General features: G+C 41.1%; 3 protein-coding genes across 3 annotated transcripts; all 3 read left to right on the forward strand.

The window, feature by feature from the left end:
• The first annotated feature begins 3,240 nt into the window (after positions 1 to 3,240).
• On the forward strand, positions 3,241 to 5,073 carry LOC115626065. The gene is made up of 4 exons (XM_030521318.1): positions 3,241 to 3,276; positions 3,347 to 3,524; positions 3,634 to 4,967; positions 5,041 to 5,073. The coding sequence occupies exons 1-4, from the start codon at positions 3,241 to 3,243 to the stop codon at positions 5,071 to 5,073; spliced, it is 1,581 nt and encodes a 526-aa protein (XP_030377178.1).
• Positions 5,069 to 7,024, forward strand: LOC115625960. Its single transcript, XM_030521201.1, has 2 exons — positions 5,069 to 5,368; positions 5,447 to 7,024. The coding sequence occupies exons 1-2, from the start codon at positions 5,100 to 5,102 to the stop codon at positions 6,966 to 6,968; spliced, it is 1,791 nt and encodes a 596-aa protein (XP_030377061.1). The 5' UTR covers positions 5,069 to 5,099; the 3' UTR covers positions 6,969 to 7,024.
• A 2,613-nt stretch (positions 7,025 to 9,637) lies between these two features.
• Positions 9,638 to 17,988, forward strand: LOC115626066. The gene is made up of 8 exons (XM_030521319.1): positions 9,638 to 10,121; positions 10,195 to 10,554; positions 10,626 to 11,572; positions 13,827 to 14,043; positions 14,098 to 14,240; positions 14,311 to 14,521; positions 14,598 to 16,332; positions 16,411 to 17,988. Exons 1-8 carry the CDS (start codon positions 9,638 to 9,640, stop codon positions 17,930 to 17,932), a joined length of 5,619 nt encoding a protein of 1,872 aa, XP_030377179.1. The 3' UTR covers positions 17,933 to 17,988.
• The last annotated feature ends 1,515 nt before the right edge of the window (positions 17,989 to 19,503 follow it).

Consider the following 19,503-nt stretch of genomic DNA (forward strand, 5'->3'; position numbering starts at 1 on the left):
TTCGGCCTTCCAGGAATGACTTCAGGAACTTGAAGTAGGGCTGGGGCAGGCCGGTTTAATCTTCAGGAGGAGTCCAGGGTGCCAGACCCGATCGAAGGCTTGCTTGACGTCCACCATGACCGCTAGGCAATATTTCTTGTTTTCAAAAGCGTCCAAGATATATTGAACGACAAACTGGTGATCGGGGATCAGACCAGCCTCGTCCATTATCGGCAATACTCTATTTAAGAATACTCTTTCGAGTATCTTTGAGAGTACTGGCAATAAGCTGATCGGCCGATAGGAGGCAAGATTAGCTTCAGGTTTTCCAGGCTTAGGTATCATAACTATCTCTGCACGTTTCCATGATGATGGAAAGTGCCCCATTTGCAAGCATTTGTTAAATATGAGCGTTATGAGTTTCTTGCTTGTGGGTGGGAGAAGTTTTAATGCGATTGCATTGATGCCATCATCGCCTGGTGTCTTGTTGTTATGCATTGCAGCTATTAGCTCGGCAGTCTCCTCTTCCGTAACTTGGGGAATCGGCTCAGAGTCTGCGAGAGGTTCATCCAGGAGTCTGGCCGTTTCCGTTGCGTCATAGGGAGAGCATCGAAGAATTGGTGTGAAGACTCCCTCCAGGTGCTCGGCGAATGCGTTGGCCCTCTCCGCCTCTGTTCTGCACCATGAGTCGTCTGGTTTCTTAATAGGCGGAATCCTCTTGAGCGTCCGCTTAATGTGCTTGGTGACATTCCACAAATTGTGGTGAGGGTCACCAGGCGCAAGCTGTCCTACGAAGCTGTAAAGGGCCTCCTTCCTCAGGTTTGCCAAAGTCTCCTTAAGCTCCTTTGCGGCTCTGTTAAGAGCGGTCTTGTCTCTAGGATTTCTTGAGAGGAACCATACTCGTCGGAGACGCCGTTTCTCGGTCTTCAGCTCGATTACTTGGGGATTCCAAAAGTTGACGTCCCTGCTGGTAGCTCTCAGCTGGTTTGAGAGCCTTGGTGCCGCACGTGCCGCTGCCTCCTTAATTTGCGTGGTGAGATTCTCGACGGCAGCCTCGATATCTTCGGGAGTGTCCAGTGGTGGGTTCGGGTTCATGGAGTTCAGCCAGTGATGGTATCTGCTGATGTCTGAGGTTTTGTATATCAGCTTTTTACGGGCGGTTCGCAGCATGACTGAAGCGTACACGGAAATAGCTATGGCGGTGAAATACCTCGTTTTAACGCGTTTGACAAAATCGATTTTTTATTTTGTCGATTATTGCATGAGTACATTTGGGTAAAGTACTATATGTATCACCACACATGAGATGTGTGTAGAAAAAGGGAAGTCCCACTCTCTACACCACCAGAGTAAGAATGAGTGCATACTCATAAATAGTTGCTAAGGTGAGCACAACTTTATTTTTTCAGACGCGCACATAGTAAGATTAAAATTCTAGTGATAAGTGAAATGGTTTAACCGTTGAATGCAATAAAATGATTTAAAGTAAATTATACGAATTGCAGTTTCTACATGGCAACAAAAGAAAATAAACCATATAAGGAGAGCTGCTATGAAGCTTTAAGAGCCACTAAACAGTCGAAAATTACAGATTTTGTTGGCACGCATGGGGAGCAACCATATAAAAAATGTTAATTACTAAAGCTGCTATAAATTCCACTAAATGAATTTTCATTTTATTTTAATATATATGTGTTCTCTTTTTACTTTTGAAAACTTTTGCCATTTGAATAAACCTTTTTATGTTTTTGAAACTAATAAATTTAAACACTAAAAAATTGTTGTATGCATTTTTCGAAGTCTAGGAACGTAACCCCTCATTTTGTATGGAAATACATGGCTCGTTTAACGCGATTTCGGTTAACACGACGTTTTCAAGGAACGTAACCCCCGCGCTAAGCGAGGGCTAGGTGTATTTAAACATTCTGCAAAGGCCGGCAAATGTTATGGCTTGCAGATTTTACATTTTATATTCATCTTAACCATACACTGGTATTGTTTTGTATATAAAATGCTCGACTGTGCAATTTATTTAAAGGATCTCAATGCAGGTACTCGTGAAAATTCCAAGGGGGCTTGGAATCCAAACATGGCAGGCTACCTTCATATAAAACTCTATTGCAGGTCTGAAAACCTTTTCTTGTGAAGGGGTTTAGGAACAATGTACCCTCCCTACGCTTTTAAGCTTTTGAGATATTGTGTTCCCGTCGTCACAAGTGCTAAAGCCGCGTCCTTGTGCGGACACAGGATTCGGATTCGGATTCGATTGGTGTCCCTTTAAGAGCTGTCTTGCAAATGCCAGTTATATGGTAAGGAAGCAGTTTTTCCGAGTATTTTGTTAATTTAATGTTTGGGGTGAAGTGTACTTAAAAAACCAATGTTATATATTGATTATAAAAAACTGAGCAGGCATTTAAGTATATTTCAGCAGAATACAACCCTGCGAAAATTCGTAAATTCCATATGTCGATCACACTAAAATCATGTTTATGGCTGATTTTAGTGCTGCTACCTCAAATCTCATATCAACAATCACAAGATTTGAGCACCTTGCATGTAAGAATTTATACAAATTACTATCATAAATTGGGAACTAGATCATCCTATGCGGTAACAATTAAGATGTTGCCTCCGGATCTCGAATTTATTGTACGTGTCACTACCTCGAATCGGGATTACTTGGTAAACAAATTGTATGTCATCGAGAACGATAAGCATAATATTTGGAAAAAATCAGATGATATTAGACGTGAATTATTGAAAGCTGATATAGATCGCAAATATCCCTTGCCCTATACCAAGGGATACATTCATTTATCTAAGTGTACCTTTTGGACTGAAGGAAGATTTATGGTACGTGCGGATGTGTTGCCTTATTCAAAGATTTTGTCACCGGATTTTACGGGCGAGCAAACAAAAATAGTGGTTTATTTCTCTGGGATGAATTGCTTCCTCAATCCAAGATTTCGGGAGTGCTCAGATCCAATGAAGCCGCTTATTGCGTCCGTGGCTCAGTTTTATGAACTTGAGGCAAGCATGGACTACTGTCCCAATACTAAAATTTCTTTTCGTTGGGTAGCATATGATATTCTGGGAAACGGTAAGTAGATATGTGTGTCGCAACATGAAATTCTCAATAGTATGGTGTTTAAAGAAAAACTGAAAGAATGGGAAGTGTCCAGGGTGCCATTACTTCGAATAGAACGCTTTGCACTCAATATTAAACCATCGAATGCGCATAAATTCGATAAGTATTCGATAATGATACGTGTGATCGCAGGTAGAGAAGCAGGACACGTAAGTACCTTTGTCCATTAGGATACAACAATTTGCAGTCTACTCTCCCATGCCATTATTCATGGTACAGTGCTATATAGACTTGGTCCAAGGGGATGTGAGCGCAGTTATTGTAGGAGGTAATGAGCGGGACGTGAATCGTTACGAAGTCATATATGTCAATGGCTCCTTAAGCCGAGAATTGGCTGAAGGTGAAGACTCCAGCAACTTGGACTTCCTTTGGAGTTGTTATAGTAGTTGCGATCAAAGTAATTGGTACTGTAAAAAAAATATGAGTCATGGTGTGTATTAAATAAGGAAGAGGCCTAAGTAATTGGTTAATAATAGTGTCTGCTTTTTGTCTTCCACATCTTTCAGCAAACATAATACGTATTCCAAGGTATACGCTGAAGATGGGCTGCAGTTACAAGTACACCTTGGAAGTCTCTATTGATAGTAAGAACGCAAGCGCTACTCAGACGCTAAATGTGGTTAGATACAGAACAGTGGACTTTTATATACAGTGTTTGCAAAACTGTGCCGGCGATGTTTACCATCCAAATGAAAAGGTTGATCTATTGGCAGTTTGCCTAGATTGTGGAGATGCTAAAATTGACTATCAATGGTCCGTTGATAACGAGATAATGATTGAGGACGAACGCCTCTATGTATTTCTACGAACACCTTTCGAAAATGTTATTATTGAAGTATCAGGGGTGACCCATGATTATCGCACTAATACGAGAAAACTAGTCCTTAAAAAAAATTTTGGACCCGTAGGCCCTGGCTGTAGCATCGAGCCCGAAACAGGTCAAGAGTTTGATACTATGTTTAATGTGCAATGCCTGAATTTCAAGACTAACTACAACCCTAAAAGATTCTTCATTATCGCGGCCAAGGTCATACAGGAGGTATTCTACTCGGAAAGTATGAAGCTGTTGTTGCCGGTGGCTAAATCGATAACAGTACGAGTTTGTGACTTCTACAAGGCGTGTAATGATGTATCAGTCGAGGTCAACGTAAAGGAGCAGTACATACCAACTGGTTCCACGACAAATCAGACGCTGGAAGACTTTCTGTCTTCCGGCTTAACAGATGTGGCCGTTCTGTTTAAAAGAGGATATCGCAACAAAGCCTACATAATACTTAATTCAGCCGCAAGGCGCATTAAGAGCGTTAAAGAGGCAGCTACTATCTTGCGCTTTTTTAATAATTATCAGCCGCGCTCTGTCTTGGAACTCGGGAAATTGGCCAATGTAACCAAGTCACTGGCCATCTCTTTGAATCCCATCAGTGATGACGGTGTCCGTGTGCTGACAAAAGCCGTGGAGTCCATAAATCATATATTTGCAGAAATTACAGAAAATGGCGAGATAGACAATTTACGTGAATATCCATTTCGCAATGCTACGGTCAGATGCATTCTTATTCAACGTATGTTCCAAAATCTTACGGACAAGTTAGCTCCGCCACCTCAGTTCATCGTTGATATGGTCAAGCCGCATGCGAAGCTTACACCGGAACATATAGCCAAGGTACGCAAGGAGATAGAACAAATACCGGAAAAGGATGTGAGACTTAACACTGAAATGTGGTTGAATGCCACATACAATGCGAATAGACTGTATAACTATCTGTTCTTCACTAATGAGATGGGTCTAGGACTTGACGATGATGATGGTCAGACCATTTCGATAGGCGTTGCCATGGACGTGGAATGTGTTGAAACATATAAAGAGTATATTCTCAAATCATACGATCTCATCAATAAGGTGACTTTTTCAGTGGGACTTTTGGAAGAGTTGTCAGATAAATTGAATAGTAATCATTTCGTCTGCGTCCGTATGGTATCTATAGTCCGTAACCTGAACTGGTGGTACCCGGATGAGCGGCAACCAAGTGCGCGTTTGCTGAAAGTGCGCGCTTTTACCAATTCCTCGGAACTAGTTGGAACACACAAGCTGAATAACAAGATTGAGTATATTACACTTATTGGTAAATACAAGCCGATTGAACGTCCTCCAGATATACTTTCAAGGAATAGCCGCCCTACATTGGTTTACCGTAAATCCAATGAATTCATTATTAGTGAATCAGAATTGGAATTCAATAGGTGAGTGATTATATCCCTAATAATACGCTGGGAATATTAAACCGAATTTGTATTATTTATATCTCTATGTACTCGTAGATCCAAGACTCCTGTATCATCAATTGCCATGCCAAACCGCCGTAAGCCTGCCCGTCCACATCTAGGACCCTCATTTCGTATTGTCGATGAACACTCGGCTGACCGAGTCTCTACGGAAGGTGTCTTCGAAAATATGGTTCTACGCGACCAGCTCACTTCAGTTAGGGAATATAAGATCTATCGCGTGAACATTGAGGCCCAAGGGCTGTTGGCCGTGCGCTTCGTGAATACAACTCACGATGTGGTGGTAAAGTTGCAGACCGTGAATCAACCTTTCCGTGACGAAATTAAAACATCATCGTGCATTGTCTACGCCAATGAAACGGATCGCATTATGCTACTTCGTAACCCATGCCCCAAAGCAGTTAAAGCCTATATGGGCTTGGCTTTAGCCACCAACGATAGTCATGATTTGGTGAACGGTTCGGCTGAGATATATTTCCTTTTTCAGCTCCGCGACTGCGACTATTGGATGTACAATGATCCAGTTGATCCGCATTGGTCCCAGTATGGCTGCCTGCCAGCCATGGAACTTGATATTCATACTGGAATAATTTGCATATGCGAATACCTAAGCACATATACAGCCTATGTGTATAATGTACCCATTATACCAGTGCCCATAAATCATTCGACGGATTTTCTAAACAGGAATATTTACATTGCGATCTTCAGTTGTTTCTGGTTGTCATTAATATTACTTATATTGTTTGTGTGGTGCTGTAGCAAAAGGCTTATTGCGCTAGAATGCTCAAGGCCGGATGATGAGGTGGAACAACAACTTTTTGAAGGCAACGAGGAACATATGTTTCTTATTCATCTAAAAACGGGAGGAGGTGAAAATAGCGGTACCACGGCCAATGTTCAGATACGATTTGTGCAGCCAACGCATGAACAGGTTTGCTACACCATATCCCAGGATCCTACGCGACCCAAGCTTCGCACAAATACCACCCATACATTGATTTTAAGATCGCGCATCATACGTTTACCCACTCAGCTGCAAATTAATCATGACGGTGGTGGACGTTACTCCTCCTGGTACCTTAGCAGTGTGGTTGTACAGGACGTAACGACCCAGACAACGCAGGCATTCCAAATTCATTTGTGGTTGCGGACGCACAACACAGTTGTATCACGTGGCAAAATAATTGACAAACAAGACAGATTCGTGGGAAGATGGTGCTATCGTTTCAAGCGCAGCATGGAGCGCAATTGCACCAATTGGTTCGGAGTTCAACCAGTTATAGGCAGCTGGCGTTGGCATCTCGGCAACCGCTGTTTCTCGCGCTTTGAGCGCGTCTGCATCTTTGTTAACAAGCTAGGCGTAACAGTTTGCATCATTGTCCTCTATTTTGGCAAAGATAGCGAACATAACCGGGAGATGTTATTTCGAAAGACACGTGGAAAGATGTTGCTGCCTATTATTGAGATAATCTACCTATCCTGTGTGTGCTACCTTGCCAGTTGTATAGTTCAGTTTTTCTATGAAATTTTGCTTGTCAAAATTGCAAGACTGTAAACCGGGTTAACAAATTCTGTATTTCTGTTTCAATAAAAGATACTCTTACCGTATAATTGTATCTCTCGGTCATGTGACAAACCAGTAAAGCTAATGCAAAATTGTTCAGCTCTCTCCAGTTCAATAAAGTCACTCCGCAGGTGGAAAATGCGTCCTCTATTTGGTCCCTCCTGCGGTGACAAGGTCTCCCCCGCCGTCGCACAGTGGGGCCTTCTGATTTTTTTCGTTGCAAAAGGCATATGTCTTGAATGGATAAAGATATTTTCATCAAGCAAATTTACTTGGAATTTGAGAATTTTTTTAAATTTAAAAATAAAAAAATATTTGAAGTTATTATTTTTATTATAGCCTGTACCCAAAGGGTGAAAGGCTATACTAGTTTTGTGCGCATGTATGTAACACACAGAAGGAGGCGTGGCAGACCCCACAAAGTATATATATTCTTGATCAGGATGAGAAGACGAGTCGATATAGCCATGTCCGTCTGTCCGTCTGACCGTCTGTCCGTCTGTCCGTCTGTCTGTATGAGCGCAAGGATCTCAGTAAGTACAAGAGCTAGGATAACCAAAATTGGTATCAAGGTTCCTATAAGCCCTAGGCAGAACGAGTTTGTTTATTTTTTCTGATACACCCCCCCACTCCCCCGCAATTCGTATTTTTTCTTATAACTTCCGTAATTCTCGGAATTTAAAAATCAATTTTGGTAGGTACATCCAGTTAGTACTAATGTGTCCGTGTGCCAAATTTCATCATGATAGGTCAATTCTGAAGAAAGTTATAGCCATAAGTAAAATCGCTGCTCATGCGCTGCCTGCAGCTCTGTCGGCAGCGCTGCCCGCAGCTGTTGTTGTTGCTGCTTTTGTTCAACTTTGTGCTGCATACATACACGCATATAAACACGCATAGGTACGTGATGTAAATGTGTGCTGTTAAAACTGAACATAAACATGTATTCTAATTTAATTTAATTAATTATTTTAATTAATTAATTCATTCATTTTTTTAATAATTTTTTTTTTTTTTTTTAAATTGTTTTTTTTTTAATTTTTCCTTTTGTGGAGAGTACAGGCTATTTTACTGTCGGGCTTGCTCGACTGTAGCGTTCTATCTTGTTTTATTATTACATTTTGCATTATGCAGAGCCATGTTAAAAAAAACCCAAATTTTTTAAATAAGAACCGTGAATTATATTTAGAAATACTATTCACTGCTTATTATAGACAACTGACTGCTTTTAAAGTCAAAACTAGACGATTGCGCTGCACCATGTGTAATATATACCATTTCTGTACGTATACCTAAGATAACAAAGTAATACCCCTTTTTGTCTGTTCAAATACTTTAAACCAAAAAAAATCACAATTTGTAAGCCCTTCTCCTCATATTTTATATTACACTAGCATTTTGGTTGCACAATATTAAATATGGGTCAAATAGGACCGCTAAGGTATATTTTTGTATCCATAATGCAAAATACAATGTTCCTAATAGCTGTTACATCGAATGTACCTGTTATGCATTCTTCTTATACCCGTGGATGAATGTTTTTAGGGTTAGGTAAAGGAATATCTCTGGAACATATTTGGAAAGTAATTCCGATTTCTCTAAGACTACGATTTTCTTAATCTCTGGGAAATTGAATTTTAGATACGTGTTTTCATATTCCCCAAAGCGTTCATGGCTCCACAGTGCTTCGTCTCCCCCAACATTCTTCATCCATACGTACGGCAAAGTCAGCTTAGCCGCTGGATGTTTATTCGCTTGACTATGTCAATATCGGCGTAGAGCTCGTACATTTCGTTGTTCCATCGTATGTGGTAGTCGTCGCCAACGCGTATGGGATCGAAGATCTTCCGCAGCATCTCTCTCTCTCTCTCTCTCGAATACTCCAAAAGCTGCTGCATCGGTCTGCGATATCACCCATGCTTCTGCTCTATCCTCACGGGGAGGATGAGCGTGTGGTAGAGTGTTAAATTTGTTTTTCGAGAGAGGCCTCTGCTACTTAATTGCCTACTGAGGCCGAAGTAGTGTCGATTGGTTAGAGTTTGACCTCCAGGCTGACATCGTTGGTTGGTGTAACGGTAGGGCCGACCAGCACGAAATGTTTTATCATTTCGAAAGTATAGTTTTTCACCGCGATCTGGGCGCCTGCTTGCCGCGTGTCCCTGCTTAATATAAATATACTTCGTTTTGCTTTCGTTTATCACCAAACCCACTTTTGCATCTTAATTCTCAATAGCCGCAAATGGTCCGGCGACGTCCCCTCCTACACCAGCTTTGCGCACCACACTCTCCAGCAGAAAGTTGAAGAGGTAGCACGAGAGGGCGTCACCTTTCCTGAAACCACGAATGGTGTCGAAGGGTCTCCGAAGGTCCTTTCCTACATTGACGGACGATTACTACTTGATAAAGCTTCGTCGCACAAATACAGACAGAAAGCTATTGGATACTTAGTCCTTACAAGTAAAAGACGTAGTATGCCTTGCCATACATAAAAAGGAACGATAGACAAAATCGGAGTTAATTTTGAAGAGAAGATTATGTGGTTTCCCGTTTTATTTCTGATCTTAATGGCATTAAATAGAGATGCGAATGGACAATTAAATAAATTTCAATGGTTAAATATATACGCAAATGATGTTTTAGAGATTGGTAAGCCGACCAACGTAATGCTTACAATTCGCGACTGGCCCAATAATTTTGTGATGATTGTTCGCGTTCATACTAATAGTTACCAGTTGGCGTTTTTCAAAATGGGAAAAAGTACCAATCCTGCGGTACCAAAATGGAAAGAAACCAAAAGCATTAGCAAAGTATTACAAACTGTTGGAATTAAGACCAAGAGAAAAGTAGCCTATCAAACGGGTCAATATGCAGTAGTCCCAGCGACATTCTGGAATCTCAAAGATGAAGCATTATTTCTGACTGCAACCTTTCAACATTACCCCGAAACTAATGAAATGAAACTGGACATTTCATTCGACATTAATGATGACTGTATCCCGCAATTAAGAATGAAAAAATGCGCGAATCCGGAAGATCCCGCTAAGGTTGACATCGCAGATGTTTTTTTTGTATCGGCTATAATTGTTGAAGACTGTGAACAGGATCATGAGCTGTTCACATGGAAAGTTTTAGACCCTATAGGGTTAGGTGAGAATATCAGCTTTAAATGAAATCAAAACAAAAAAGTAAAACAGAAATGTGTTTAATTATCTTCTTACAGAAGAGTTTACTAAGTGTGAGACTGAGAAGCAGGAATGGGCCGTACCAAAATATGTTTTGGGGTTTCACCAAGACCTTGACTTATGGAGAAATTTGTACACCGTGCGATTGGAAGCTAAACTTGGTTCATGGGTCGTCCATTGCCATTGCTATATCAATGTTATAATGGCCGCTGTTGACGCTAATATTGGAGGTGGCGAATATCGAACGATCGACCGCACAAAACCATTCAAATTGAATGGAACAACGAGTCGGGATTTCTCCAAGCCGCCTAATGTCGAACAGTTTAAGGCGTATAATTGGAAATGCATATCATGGGATGATTACAGTAATAGGGAGTGCAGAAAAACATTTCCTGAGAGTGAGTTCAAAACAGTCTACATACACAGCGTTAATTGACAGATTAAATGTAGCCGATCAACACATTCACAGCGGCCGTAATCTCAATACCGGCCTACGCATTTAGAGTGGGATATCATTATAATTTCAAGCTTCGTGTTGCAGCTGATGACGATCCAGAACGTGCCGACATCGCTGGGCAGGTTATTACTGTTTCAAATGAGCAAAAGCTTGACGTGGAAATCATTTGTGTAAGCAATTGTGAGAATGAACTATATAATGCAGATGAAAAGGTTTATCTTCGCGCTTATTGCGCGAATTGTGGAGGAGGTCGCATTGGTTACGAATGGACTGTAGGAGAAATGGTCGCTCTGGAGCAGAAAGAACTGCGAATGAAGATAGGCACGAACTCGCTGGTACGAATCGAGTTACTGGTGCGCGCATCAGATGGCCGCACTGGTGTTGAGATTAAATTTTTGACCAGGAATGACGGCCCTAGCCAAGGTCGGTGCACTGTGGCACCCACTGTGGGCGATGAATACGCCACACCCTTCATAGTATGCTGCACTGGCTGGGTGGACAGAAACATCCCTATTGATTACTTCTACTATGCAAATAATGTGTTGATTCAAAGCTGCTACGATTGTTCTTGTGAATCCCATTTACCGCCAATTTCAAAAATCAAAGTGCTTATTTGTGACAGCTTTTTTGCCTGCACGGAGCGGTCGCTAGATGTGACAGTGCGCCCAGCAGAAAATATACCGACTGAGCCAAGTGAAATTTATAAATTTCTCACTACGGAGCCTCACGATGTGAAGAACCTGTTCCGTTTAGGCAAGCACGAAGAGGGGCTTGCAATTTTATCTGCAGTGGCCGGCCGTGTGTACACAAATGATGCCGCCATTGAGGTAATGCGAATGTTTGAGGACTTTAAGTCGGGAACAGTTCTTACGTTGGGCCTACTAGAAAATATGACAATGGCTTTAGCTATCAACCTGTCGCCCATCGATGATGAAGAAGCACAGGTGCTCACGGCAGCAGTCAGATAAGTTAACGAAAATTTTGAAACCAACTAAGCGCGACATGCGTGGGGGGTGTATCAGAAAAAATAAACAAACTCGATCTGCCTAGGGCTTATAGGAACCTTGATATCAATTTTGGTTATCCTAGCTCTTGTACTTACTGAGATCCTTGCGCTCATACAGACGGACGGACAGTCAGACGGACATGGCTATATCGACTCGTCTTGTCATCCTGATCAAAAATATATATACTTTGTGGGGTCTGCCACGCCTCTTTTTGCCTGTTACATACATTCGCACAAAACTAGTATACCCTTTCACCCTTTGGGTACAGGGTATAATTACAGATTTTGTTGCCACGCAAGGGGAGCAACCATATAAAAAATGTTAATTACTAAAGCTGCTATAAATTCCACTAAATGAATTTTCATTTTTATAACCTGTACCCAAAGGGTGAAAGGCTATACTAGTTTTGTGCGAATGTATGTAACACACAGAAGGAGGCGTGGCAGACCCCACAAAGTATATATATTCTTGATCAGAATGACAAGCCGAGTCGATATAGCCATGTCCGTCTGTCCGTCTGTATGAGCGCAAGGATCTCAGGATTCTGATACACCCCCCACTCCCCCGCAATTCGTGTTTTTTGTATAACTTCCGTAATTCTTTGAATTTTGAAATCAATTTTGGTAGTTACATCCAGTTAGTGCTTATGTGTCCGTGTGCCAAGTTTCATGACGGTAGGTCAATTCTGATGAAAGTTATAGCCATAAGTAAAATCGCTGCTCATGCGCTGCCTGCAGTTCTGCCGGCAGCGCTGCCCGCAGCTGTTGTTGTTGTTGCTGCTTTGGTTCAACTTTGTGCTGCATACATACACGCATAGGTACGTGATGTAAATGTATGCTGTTAAAACTGAACATAAACATGTATTCTAATTTAATTTAATTAATTAATTAATTTATTCATTTTTTTAATAATTTAATTTTTTTTTAAATTTTCCTTTTTTGTGGAGAGTACAGGCTATTTTACTGTCAGGCTTGTTCGACTGTAGCGTTCTATCTTGTTTTATATTAATATATATGTGTTCTCTTTTTACTTTTGAAAACTGTTGCCATTTGAATAAACCTTTTTATGTTTTTGAAACTAATAAATTTAAACACTAAAAAATTGTTGTATGCATTTTTCGAAGTCTAGGAACGTAACCCCTCATTTTGTATGGAAATACATGGCTCGTTTAACGCGATTTCGGTTAACACGACGTTTTCAAGGAACGTAACCCCCGCGCTAAGCGAGGGCTAGGTGTATTTAAACATTCTGCAAAGGCCGGCAAATGTTATGGCTTGCAGATTTTACATTTTATATTCATCTTAACCATACACTGGTATTGTTTTGTATATAAAATGCTCGACTGTGCAATTTATTTAAAGGATCTCAATGCAGGTACTCGTGAAAATTCCAAGGGGGCTTGGAATCCAAACATGGCAGGCTACCTTCATATAAAACTCTATTGCAGGTCTGAAAACCTTTTCTTGTGAAGGGGTTTAGGAACAATGTACCCTCCCTACGCTTTTAAGCTTTTGAGATATTGTGTTCCCGTCGTCACAAGTGCTAAAGCCGCGTCCTTGTGCGGACACAGGATTCGGATTCGGATTCGCTTGGTGTCCCTTTAAGAGCTGTCTTGCAAATGCCGGTTATATGGTAAGGAAGCAGTTTTTCCGAGTATTTTGTTAATTTAATGTTTGGGGTGAAGTGTACTTAAAAAACCAATGTTATATATTGATTATAAAAAACTGAGCAGGCATTTAAGTATATTTCAGCAGAATACAACCCTGCGAAAATTCGTAAATTCCATATGTCGATCACACTAAAATCATGTTTATGGCTGATTTTAGTGCTGCTACCTCAAATCTCATATCAACAATCACAAGATTTGAGCACCTTGCATGTAAGAATTTATTCAAAGTACTATCATTATATGGGAGCTAAATCACCCTATGTGATAACAATTAAGATGTTGCCTCCGGATCTCGAATTTATTGTACGTGTCACTACCTCGAAGCGGGACTACTTGGTAAACAAATTGTATGTCATCGAGAACGATAAGCATAAAATTTGGAAAAAATCAGATGATATTAGAGGTGAATTATTGAAAGCTGGAATAGATCGCAGTTATAACTTGCCCTATACCAAGGGATACATTCATTTATCTAAGTGTACTTTTTGGACTGAAGGAAGTTTAATGTTACGTGCGGATGTGTTGCCTTATTCAAAGATTTTGTCACCGGATTTTACGGGCGAGCAAACAAAAATTGTGGTTTATCACCCTACGATAAATTGCTTCCTCAATCCAAGATTTCGGGAGTGCTCAGATCCAACGAGGCCGCTTATTGCGTCCGTGGCTCAGTTTTATGAACTTGAGGCAAGCATGGACTACTGTCCCAATACTAAAATTTCTTTTCGTTGGTTCGCATTTGATATTCTCGGAAAAAGTAAGTAGATATGTGTGTCGCAACATGAAATTCTCAATAGTATGGTGTTTAAAGAAAAACTGAAAGAATGGGAAGTGTCCAGGGTGCCATTACTTCGAATAGAACGCTTTGCACTCAATATTAAACCATCGAATGTGCATAAATTCGATAAGTATTCGATAATGATACGTGTGGCCGCAGATAGAGAAGCAGGACACGTAAGTACATTTGTCCATTAGGATACAACAATTTGCAGTCTACTCTCCCATGCCATTATTCATGGTACAGTGCTATATAGACTTGGTCCAAGGGGATGTGAGCGCAGTTATTGTAGGAGGTAATGAGCGGGACGTGAATCGTTACGAAGTCATATATGTCAATGGCTCCTTAAGCCGAGAATTGGCTGAAGGCGAAGACTCCAGCAACTTGGACTTCCTTTGGAGTTGTTATAGTAGTTGCGATCAAAGTAATTGGTACTGTAAAAAAAATATGAGTCATGGTGTGTATTAAATAAGGAAGAGGCCTAAGTAATTGGTTAATAATAGTGTCTGCTTTTTGTCTTCCACATCTTTCAGCAAACATAATACGTATTCCAAGGTATACGCTGAAGATGGGCTGCAGTTACAAGTACACCTTGGAAGTCTCTATTGATAGTAAGAACGCAAGCGCTACTCAGACGCTAAATGTGGTTAGATACAGAACAGTGGACTTTTATATACAGTGTTTGCAAAACTGTGCCGGCGATGTTTACCATCCAAATGAAAAGGTTGATCTATTGGCAGTTTGCCTAGATTGTGGAGATGCTAAAATTGACTATCAATGGTCCGTTGATAACGAGATAATGATTGAGGACGAACGCCTCTATGTATTTCTACGAACACCTTTCGAAAATGTTATTATTGAAGTATCAGGACTGACCCATGATTATCGCACTAATACGAGAAAACTAGTCCTTAAAAAAAATTTTGGACCCGTAGGCCCTGGCTGTAGCATCGAGCCCGAAACAGGTCAAGAGTTTGATACTATGTTTAATGTGCAATGCCTGAATTTCAAGACTAACTACAACCCTAAAAGATTCTTCATTATCGCGGCCAAGGTCATACAGGAGGTATTCTACTCGGAAAGTATGAAGCTGTTGTTGCCGGTGGCTAAATCGATAACAGTACGAGTTTGTGACTACTACAAGGCGTGTAATGATGTATCAGTCGAGGTCAACGTAAAGGAGCAGTACATACCAACTGGTTCCACGACAAATCAGACGCTGGAAGACTTTCTGTCTTCCGGCTTAACAGATGTGGCCGTTCTGTTTAAAAGAGGATATCGCAACAAAGCCTACATAATACTTAATTCAGCCGCAAGGCGCATTAAGAGCGTTAAAGAGGCAGCTACTATCTTGCGCTTTTTTAATAATTATCAGCCGCGCTCTGTCTTGGAACTCGGGAAATTGGCCAATGTAACCAAGTCACTGGCCATCTCTTTGAATCCCATCAGTGATGACGGTGTCCGTGTGCTGACAAAAGCCGTGGAGTCCATAAATCATATATTTGCAGAAATTACAGAAAATGGCGAGATAGACAATTTACGTGAATATCCATTTCGCAATGCTACGGTCAGATGCATTCTTATTCAACGTATGTTCCAAAATCTTACGGACAAGTTACCTCCGCCACCTCAGTTCATCGTTGATATGGTCAAGCCGCATGCGAAGCTTACACCGGAACATATAGCCAAGGTACGCAAGGAGATAGAACAAATACCAGAAAAGGATGTGAGACTTAGCACTGAAATGTGGTTGAATGCCACATACAATGCGAATAGACTGTATAACTATCTGTTCTTCACTAATGAGATGGGTCTAGGACTTGACGATGATGATGGTCAGACCATTTCGATAGGCGTTGCCATGGACGTGGAATGTGTTGAAACATATAAAGAGTATATTCTCAAATCATTCGATCACATCAATGCGGTGACTTTTTCAGTGGGGCTTTTGGAAGAGTTGTCAGATAAATTGAATAGTGATCATTTCGTTTGCTTCCGTATGGTATCTATAGTACGTAACCTGAACTGGTGGTACCCGGATGAGCGGCAACCAAGTGAGCGTTTGCTGAAGGTGCGCGCTTTTACCAATTCCTCGGAACTAATTGGAACACACAAGCTGAATAACAAACTTGAGTATCTTACACTTATTGGTAAATACAAGCCGATTGAACGTCCTCCAGATATACTTTCAAGGAATAGCCGCCCTACATTGGTTTACCATAAATCCAATGAATTCATTATTAGTGAATCAGAATTGGAATTCAATAGGTGAGCGATTATATCCCTAATAATACGCTGGGAATATTAAACCGAATTTGTATTATTTATATCTCTATGTACTCGTAGATCCAAGACTCCTGTATCATCAATTGCCATGCCAAACCGCCGTAAGCCTGCCCGTCCACATCTAGGACCCTCATTTCGTATTGTCGATGAACACTCGGCTGACCGAGTCTCTACGGAAGGTGTCTTCGAAAATATGGTTCTACGCGACCAGCTCACTTCAGTTAGGGAATATAAGATCTATCGCGTGAACATTGAGGCCCAAGGGCTGTTGGCCGTGCGCTTCGTGAATACAACTCACGATGTGGTGGTAAAGTTGCAGACCGTGAATCAACCTTTCCGTGACGAAATTAAAACATCATCGTGCATTGTCTACGCCAATGAAACGGATCGCATTATGCTACTTCGTAACCCATGCCCCAAAGCAGTTAAAGCCTATATGGGCTTGGCTTTAGCCACCAACGATAGTCATGATTTGGTGAACGGTTCGGCTGAGATATATTTCCTTTTTCAGCTCCGCGACTGCGACTATTGGATGTACAATGATCCAGTTGATCCGCATTGGTCCCAGTATGGCTGCCTGCCAGCCATGGAACTTGATATTCATACTGGAATAATTTGCATATGCGAATACCTAAGCACATATACAGCCTATGTGTACAATGTACCCATTATACCAGTGCCCATAAATCATTCGACGGATTTTCTAAACAGGAATATTTACATTGCGATCTTCAGTTGTTTCTGGTTGTCATTAATATTACTTATATTGTTTGTGTGGTGCTGTAGCAAAAGGCTTATTGCGCTAGAATGCTCAAGGCCGGATGATGAGGTGGAACAACAACTTTTTGAAGGCAACGAGGAACATATGTTTCTTATTCATCTAAAAACGGGAGGAGGTGAAAATAGCGGTACCACGGCCAATGTTCAGATACGATTTGTGCAGCCAACGCATGAACAGGTTTGCTACACCATATCCCAGGATCCTACGCGACCCAAGCTTCGCACAAATACCACCCATACATTGATTTTAAGATCGCGCATCATACGTTTACCCACTCAGCTGCAAATTAATCATGACGGTGGTGGACGTTACTCCTCCTGGTACCTTAGCAGTGTGGTTGTACAGGACGTAACGACCCAGACAACGCAGTCATTCCAAATCCATTTGTGGTTGCGGACGCACAACACAGTTGTATCACGTGGCAAAATAATTGACAAACAAGACAGATTCGTGGGAAGATGGTGCTATCGTTTCAAGCGCAGCATGGAGCGCAATTGCACCAATTGGTTCGGAGTTCAACCAGTTATAGGCAGCTGGCGTTGGCATCTCGGCAACCGCTGTTTCTCGCGCTTTGAGCGCGTCTGCATCTTTGTTAACAAGCTTGGCGTAACAGTTTGCATCATTGTCCTCTATTTTGGCAAAGATAGCGAACATAACCGGGAGATGTTATTTCGAAAGACACGTGGAAAGATGTTGCTGCCTATTATTGAGATAATCTACCTATCCTGTGTGTGCTACCTTGCCAGTTGTATAGTTCAATTTTTCTATGAAATTTTGCTTGTCAAAATTGCAAGACTGTAAACCGGGTTAACAAATTCTGTATTTCTGTTTCAATAAAAGATACTCTTACCGTATAATTGTATCTCTCGGTCATGTGACAAACCAGTAAAGCTAATGCAAAATTGTTCAGCTCTCTCCAGTTCAATAAAGTCACTCCGCAGGTGGAAAATGCGTCCTCTATTTGGTCCCTCCTGCGGTGACAAGGTCTCCCCCGCCGTCGCACAGTGGGGCCTTCTGATTTTTTTCGTTGCAAAAAGCATATGTCTTGAACGGATAAAGATATTTTCATCAAGCAAATTTACTTGGAATTTGAGAATTTTTTTTAAATTTAAAAATAAAAAAATATTTGAAGTTATTATTTTATTATTACATTTTGCATTATGCAGAGCCATGTTAAAAAAAACCCAAATTTTTTAAATAAGAACCGTGAATTATATTTAGAAATACTATTCACTGCTTATTATAGACAACTGACTGCTTTTAAAGTCAAAACTAGACGATTGCGCTGCACCATGTGTAATATATACCATTTCTGTACGTATACCTAAGATAACAAAGTAATACCCCTTTTTGTCTGTTCATATACTTTAAACCAAAAAAAATCACAATTTGTAAGCCCTTCTCCTCATATTTTATATTACACTAGCATTTTGGTTGCACAATATTAAATATGGGTCAAATAGGACCGCTAAGGTATATTTTTGTATCCATAATGCAAAATACAATGTTCCTAATAGCTGTTACATCGAATGTACCTGTTATGCATTCTTCTTATACCCGTGGATGAATGTTTTTAGGGTTAGGTAAAGGAATATCTCTGGAACATATTTAGAAAGTAATTCCGATTTCTCTAAGACTACGATTTTCTTAATCTCTGGGAAATTGAATTTTAGATACGTGTTTTCATATTCCCCAAAGCGTTCATGGCTCCACAGTGCTTCGTCTCCCCCAACATTCTTCATCCATACGTACGGCAAAGTCAGCTTAGCCGCTGGATGTTTATTCGCTTGACTATGTCAATATCGGCGTAGAGCTCGTACATTTCGTTGTTCCATCGTATGTGGTAGTCGTCGCCAACGCGTATGGGATCGAAGATCTTCCGCAGCATCTCTCTCTCTCTCTCTCTCGAATACTCCAAAAGCTGCTGCATCGGTCTGCGATATCACCCATGCTTCTGCTCTATCCTCACGGGGAGGATGAGCGTGTGGTAGAGTGTTAAATTTGTTTTTCGAGAGAGGCCTCTGCTACTTAATTGCCTACTGAGGCCGAAGTAGTGTCGATTGGTTAGAGTTTGACCTCCAGGCTGACATCGTTGGTTGGTGTAACGGTAGGGCCGACCAGCACGAAATGTTTTATCATTTCGAAAGTATAGTTTTTCACCGCGATCTGGGCGCCTGCTTGCCGCGTGTCCCTGCTTAATATAAATATACTTCGTTTTGCTTTCGTTTATCACCAAACCCACTTTTGCATCTTAATTCTCAATAGCCGCAAATGGTCCGGCGACGTCCCCTCCTACACCAGCTTTGCGCACCACACTCTCCAGCAGAAAGTTGAAGAGGTAGCACGAGAGGGCGTCACCTTTCCTGAAACCA

Source organism: Scaptodrosophila lebanonensis, unplaced genomic scaffold, assembly GCF_003285725.1.
Source record: "Scaptodrosophila lebanonensis strain 11010-0011.00,11010-0021.00 unplaced genomic scaffold, SlebRS2 tig00000080-arrow-pilon, whole genome shotgun sequence".
Classification (NCBI taxonomy): Eukaryota; Metazoa; Arthropoda; class Insecta; order Diptera; family Drosophilidae; genus Scaptodrosophila; species Scaptodrosophila lebanonensis.

Coding starts and splice junctions, on each gene's coding strand:
- LOC115626065 (XM_030521318.1), top strand. CDS start 3,241: ATGATACGTGTGATCGCAGGTAGAGAAGCAGGACAC. Junction 3,525..3,633: donor TTATAGTAGTTGCGATCAAA/GTAATTGGTACT, acceptor CACATCTTTCAG/CAAACATAATACGTATTCCA. Junction 4,968..5,040: donor CGATAGGCGTTGCCATGGAC/GTGGAATGTGTT, acceptor TGACTTTTTCAG/TGGGACTTTTGGAAGAGTTG.
- LOC115625960 (XM_030521201.1), top strand. CDS start 5,100: ATGGTATCTATAGTCCGTAACCTGAACTGGTGGTACCCGGATGAGCGG. Junction 5,369..5,446: donor TCAGAATTGGAATTCAATAG/GTGAGTGATTAT, acceptor ATGTACTCGTAG/ATCCAAGACTCCTGTATCAT.
- LOC115626066 (XM_030521319.1), top strand. CDS start 9,638: ATGCTTACAATTCGCGACTGGCCCAATAATTTTGTGATGATTGTTCGC. Junction 10,122..10,194: donor TTTAGACCCTATAGGGTTAG/GTGAGAATATCA, acceptor ATCTTCTTACAG/AAGAGTTTACTAAGTGTGAG. Junction 14,241..14,310: donor CAGATAGAGAAGCAGGACAC/GTAAGTACATTT, acceptor TTCATGGTACAG/TGCTATATAGACTTGGTCCA.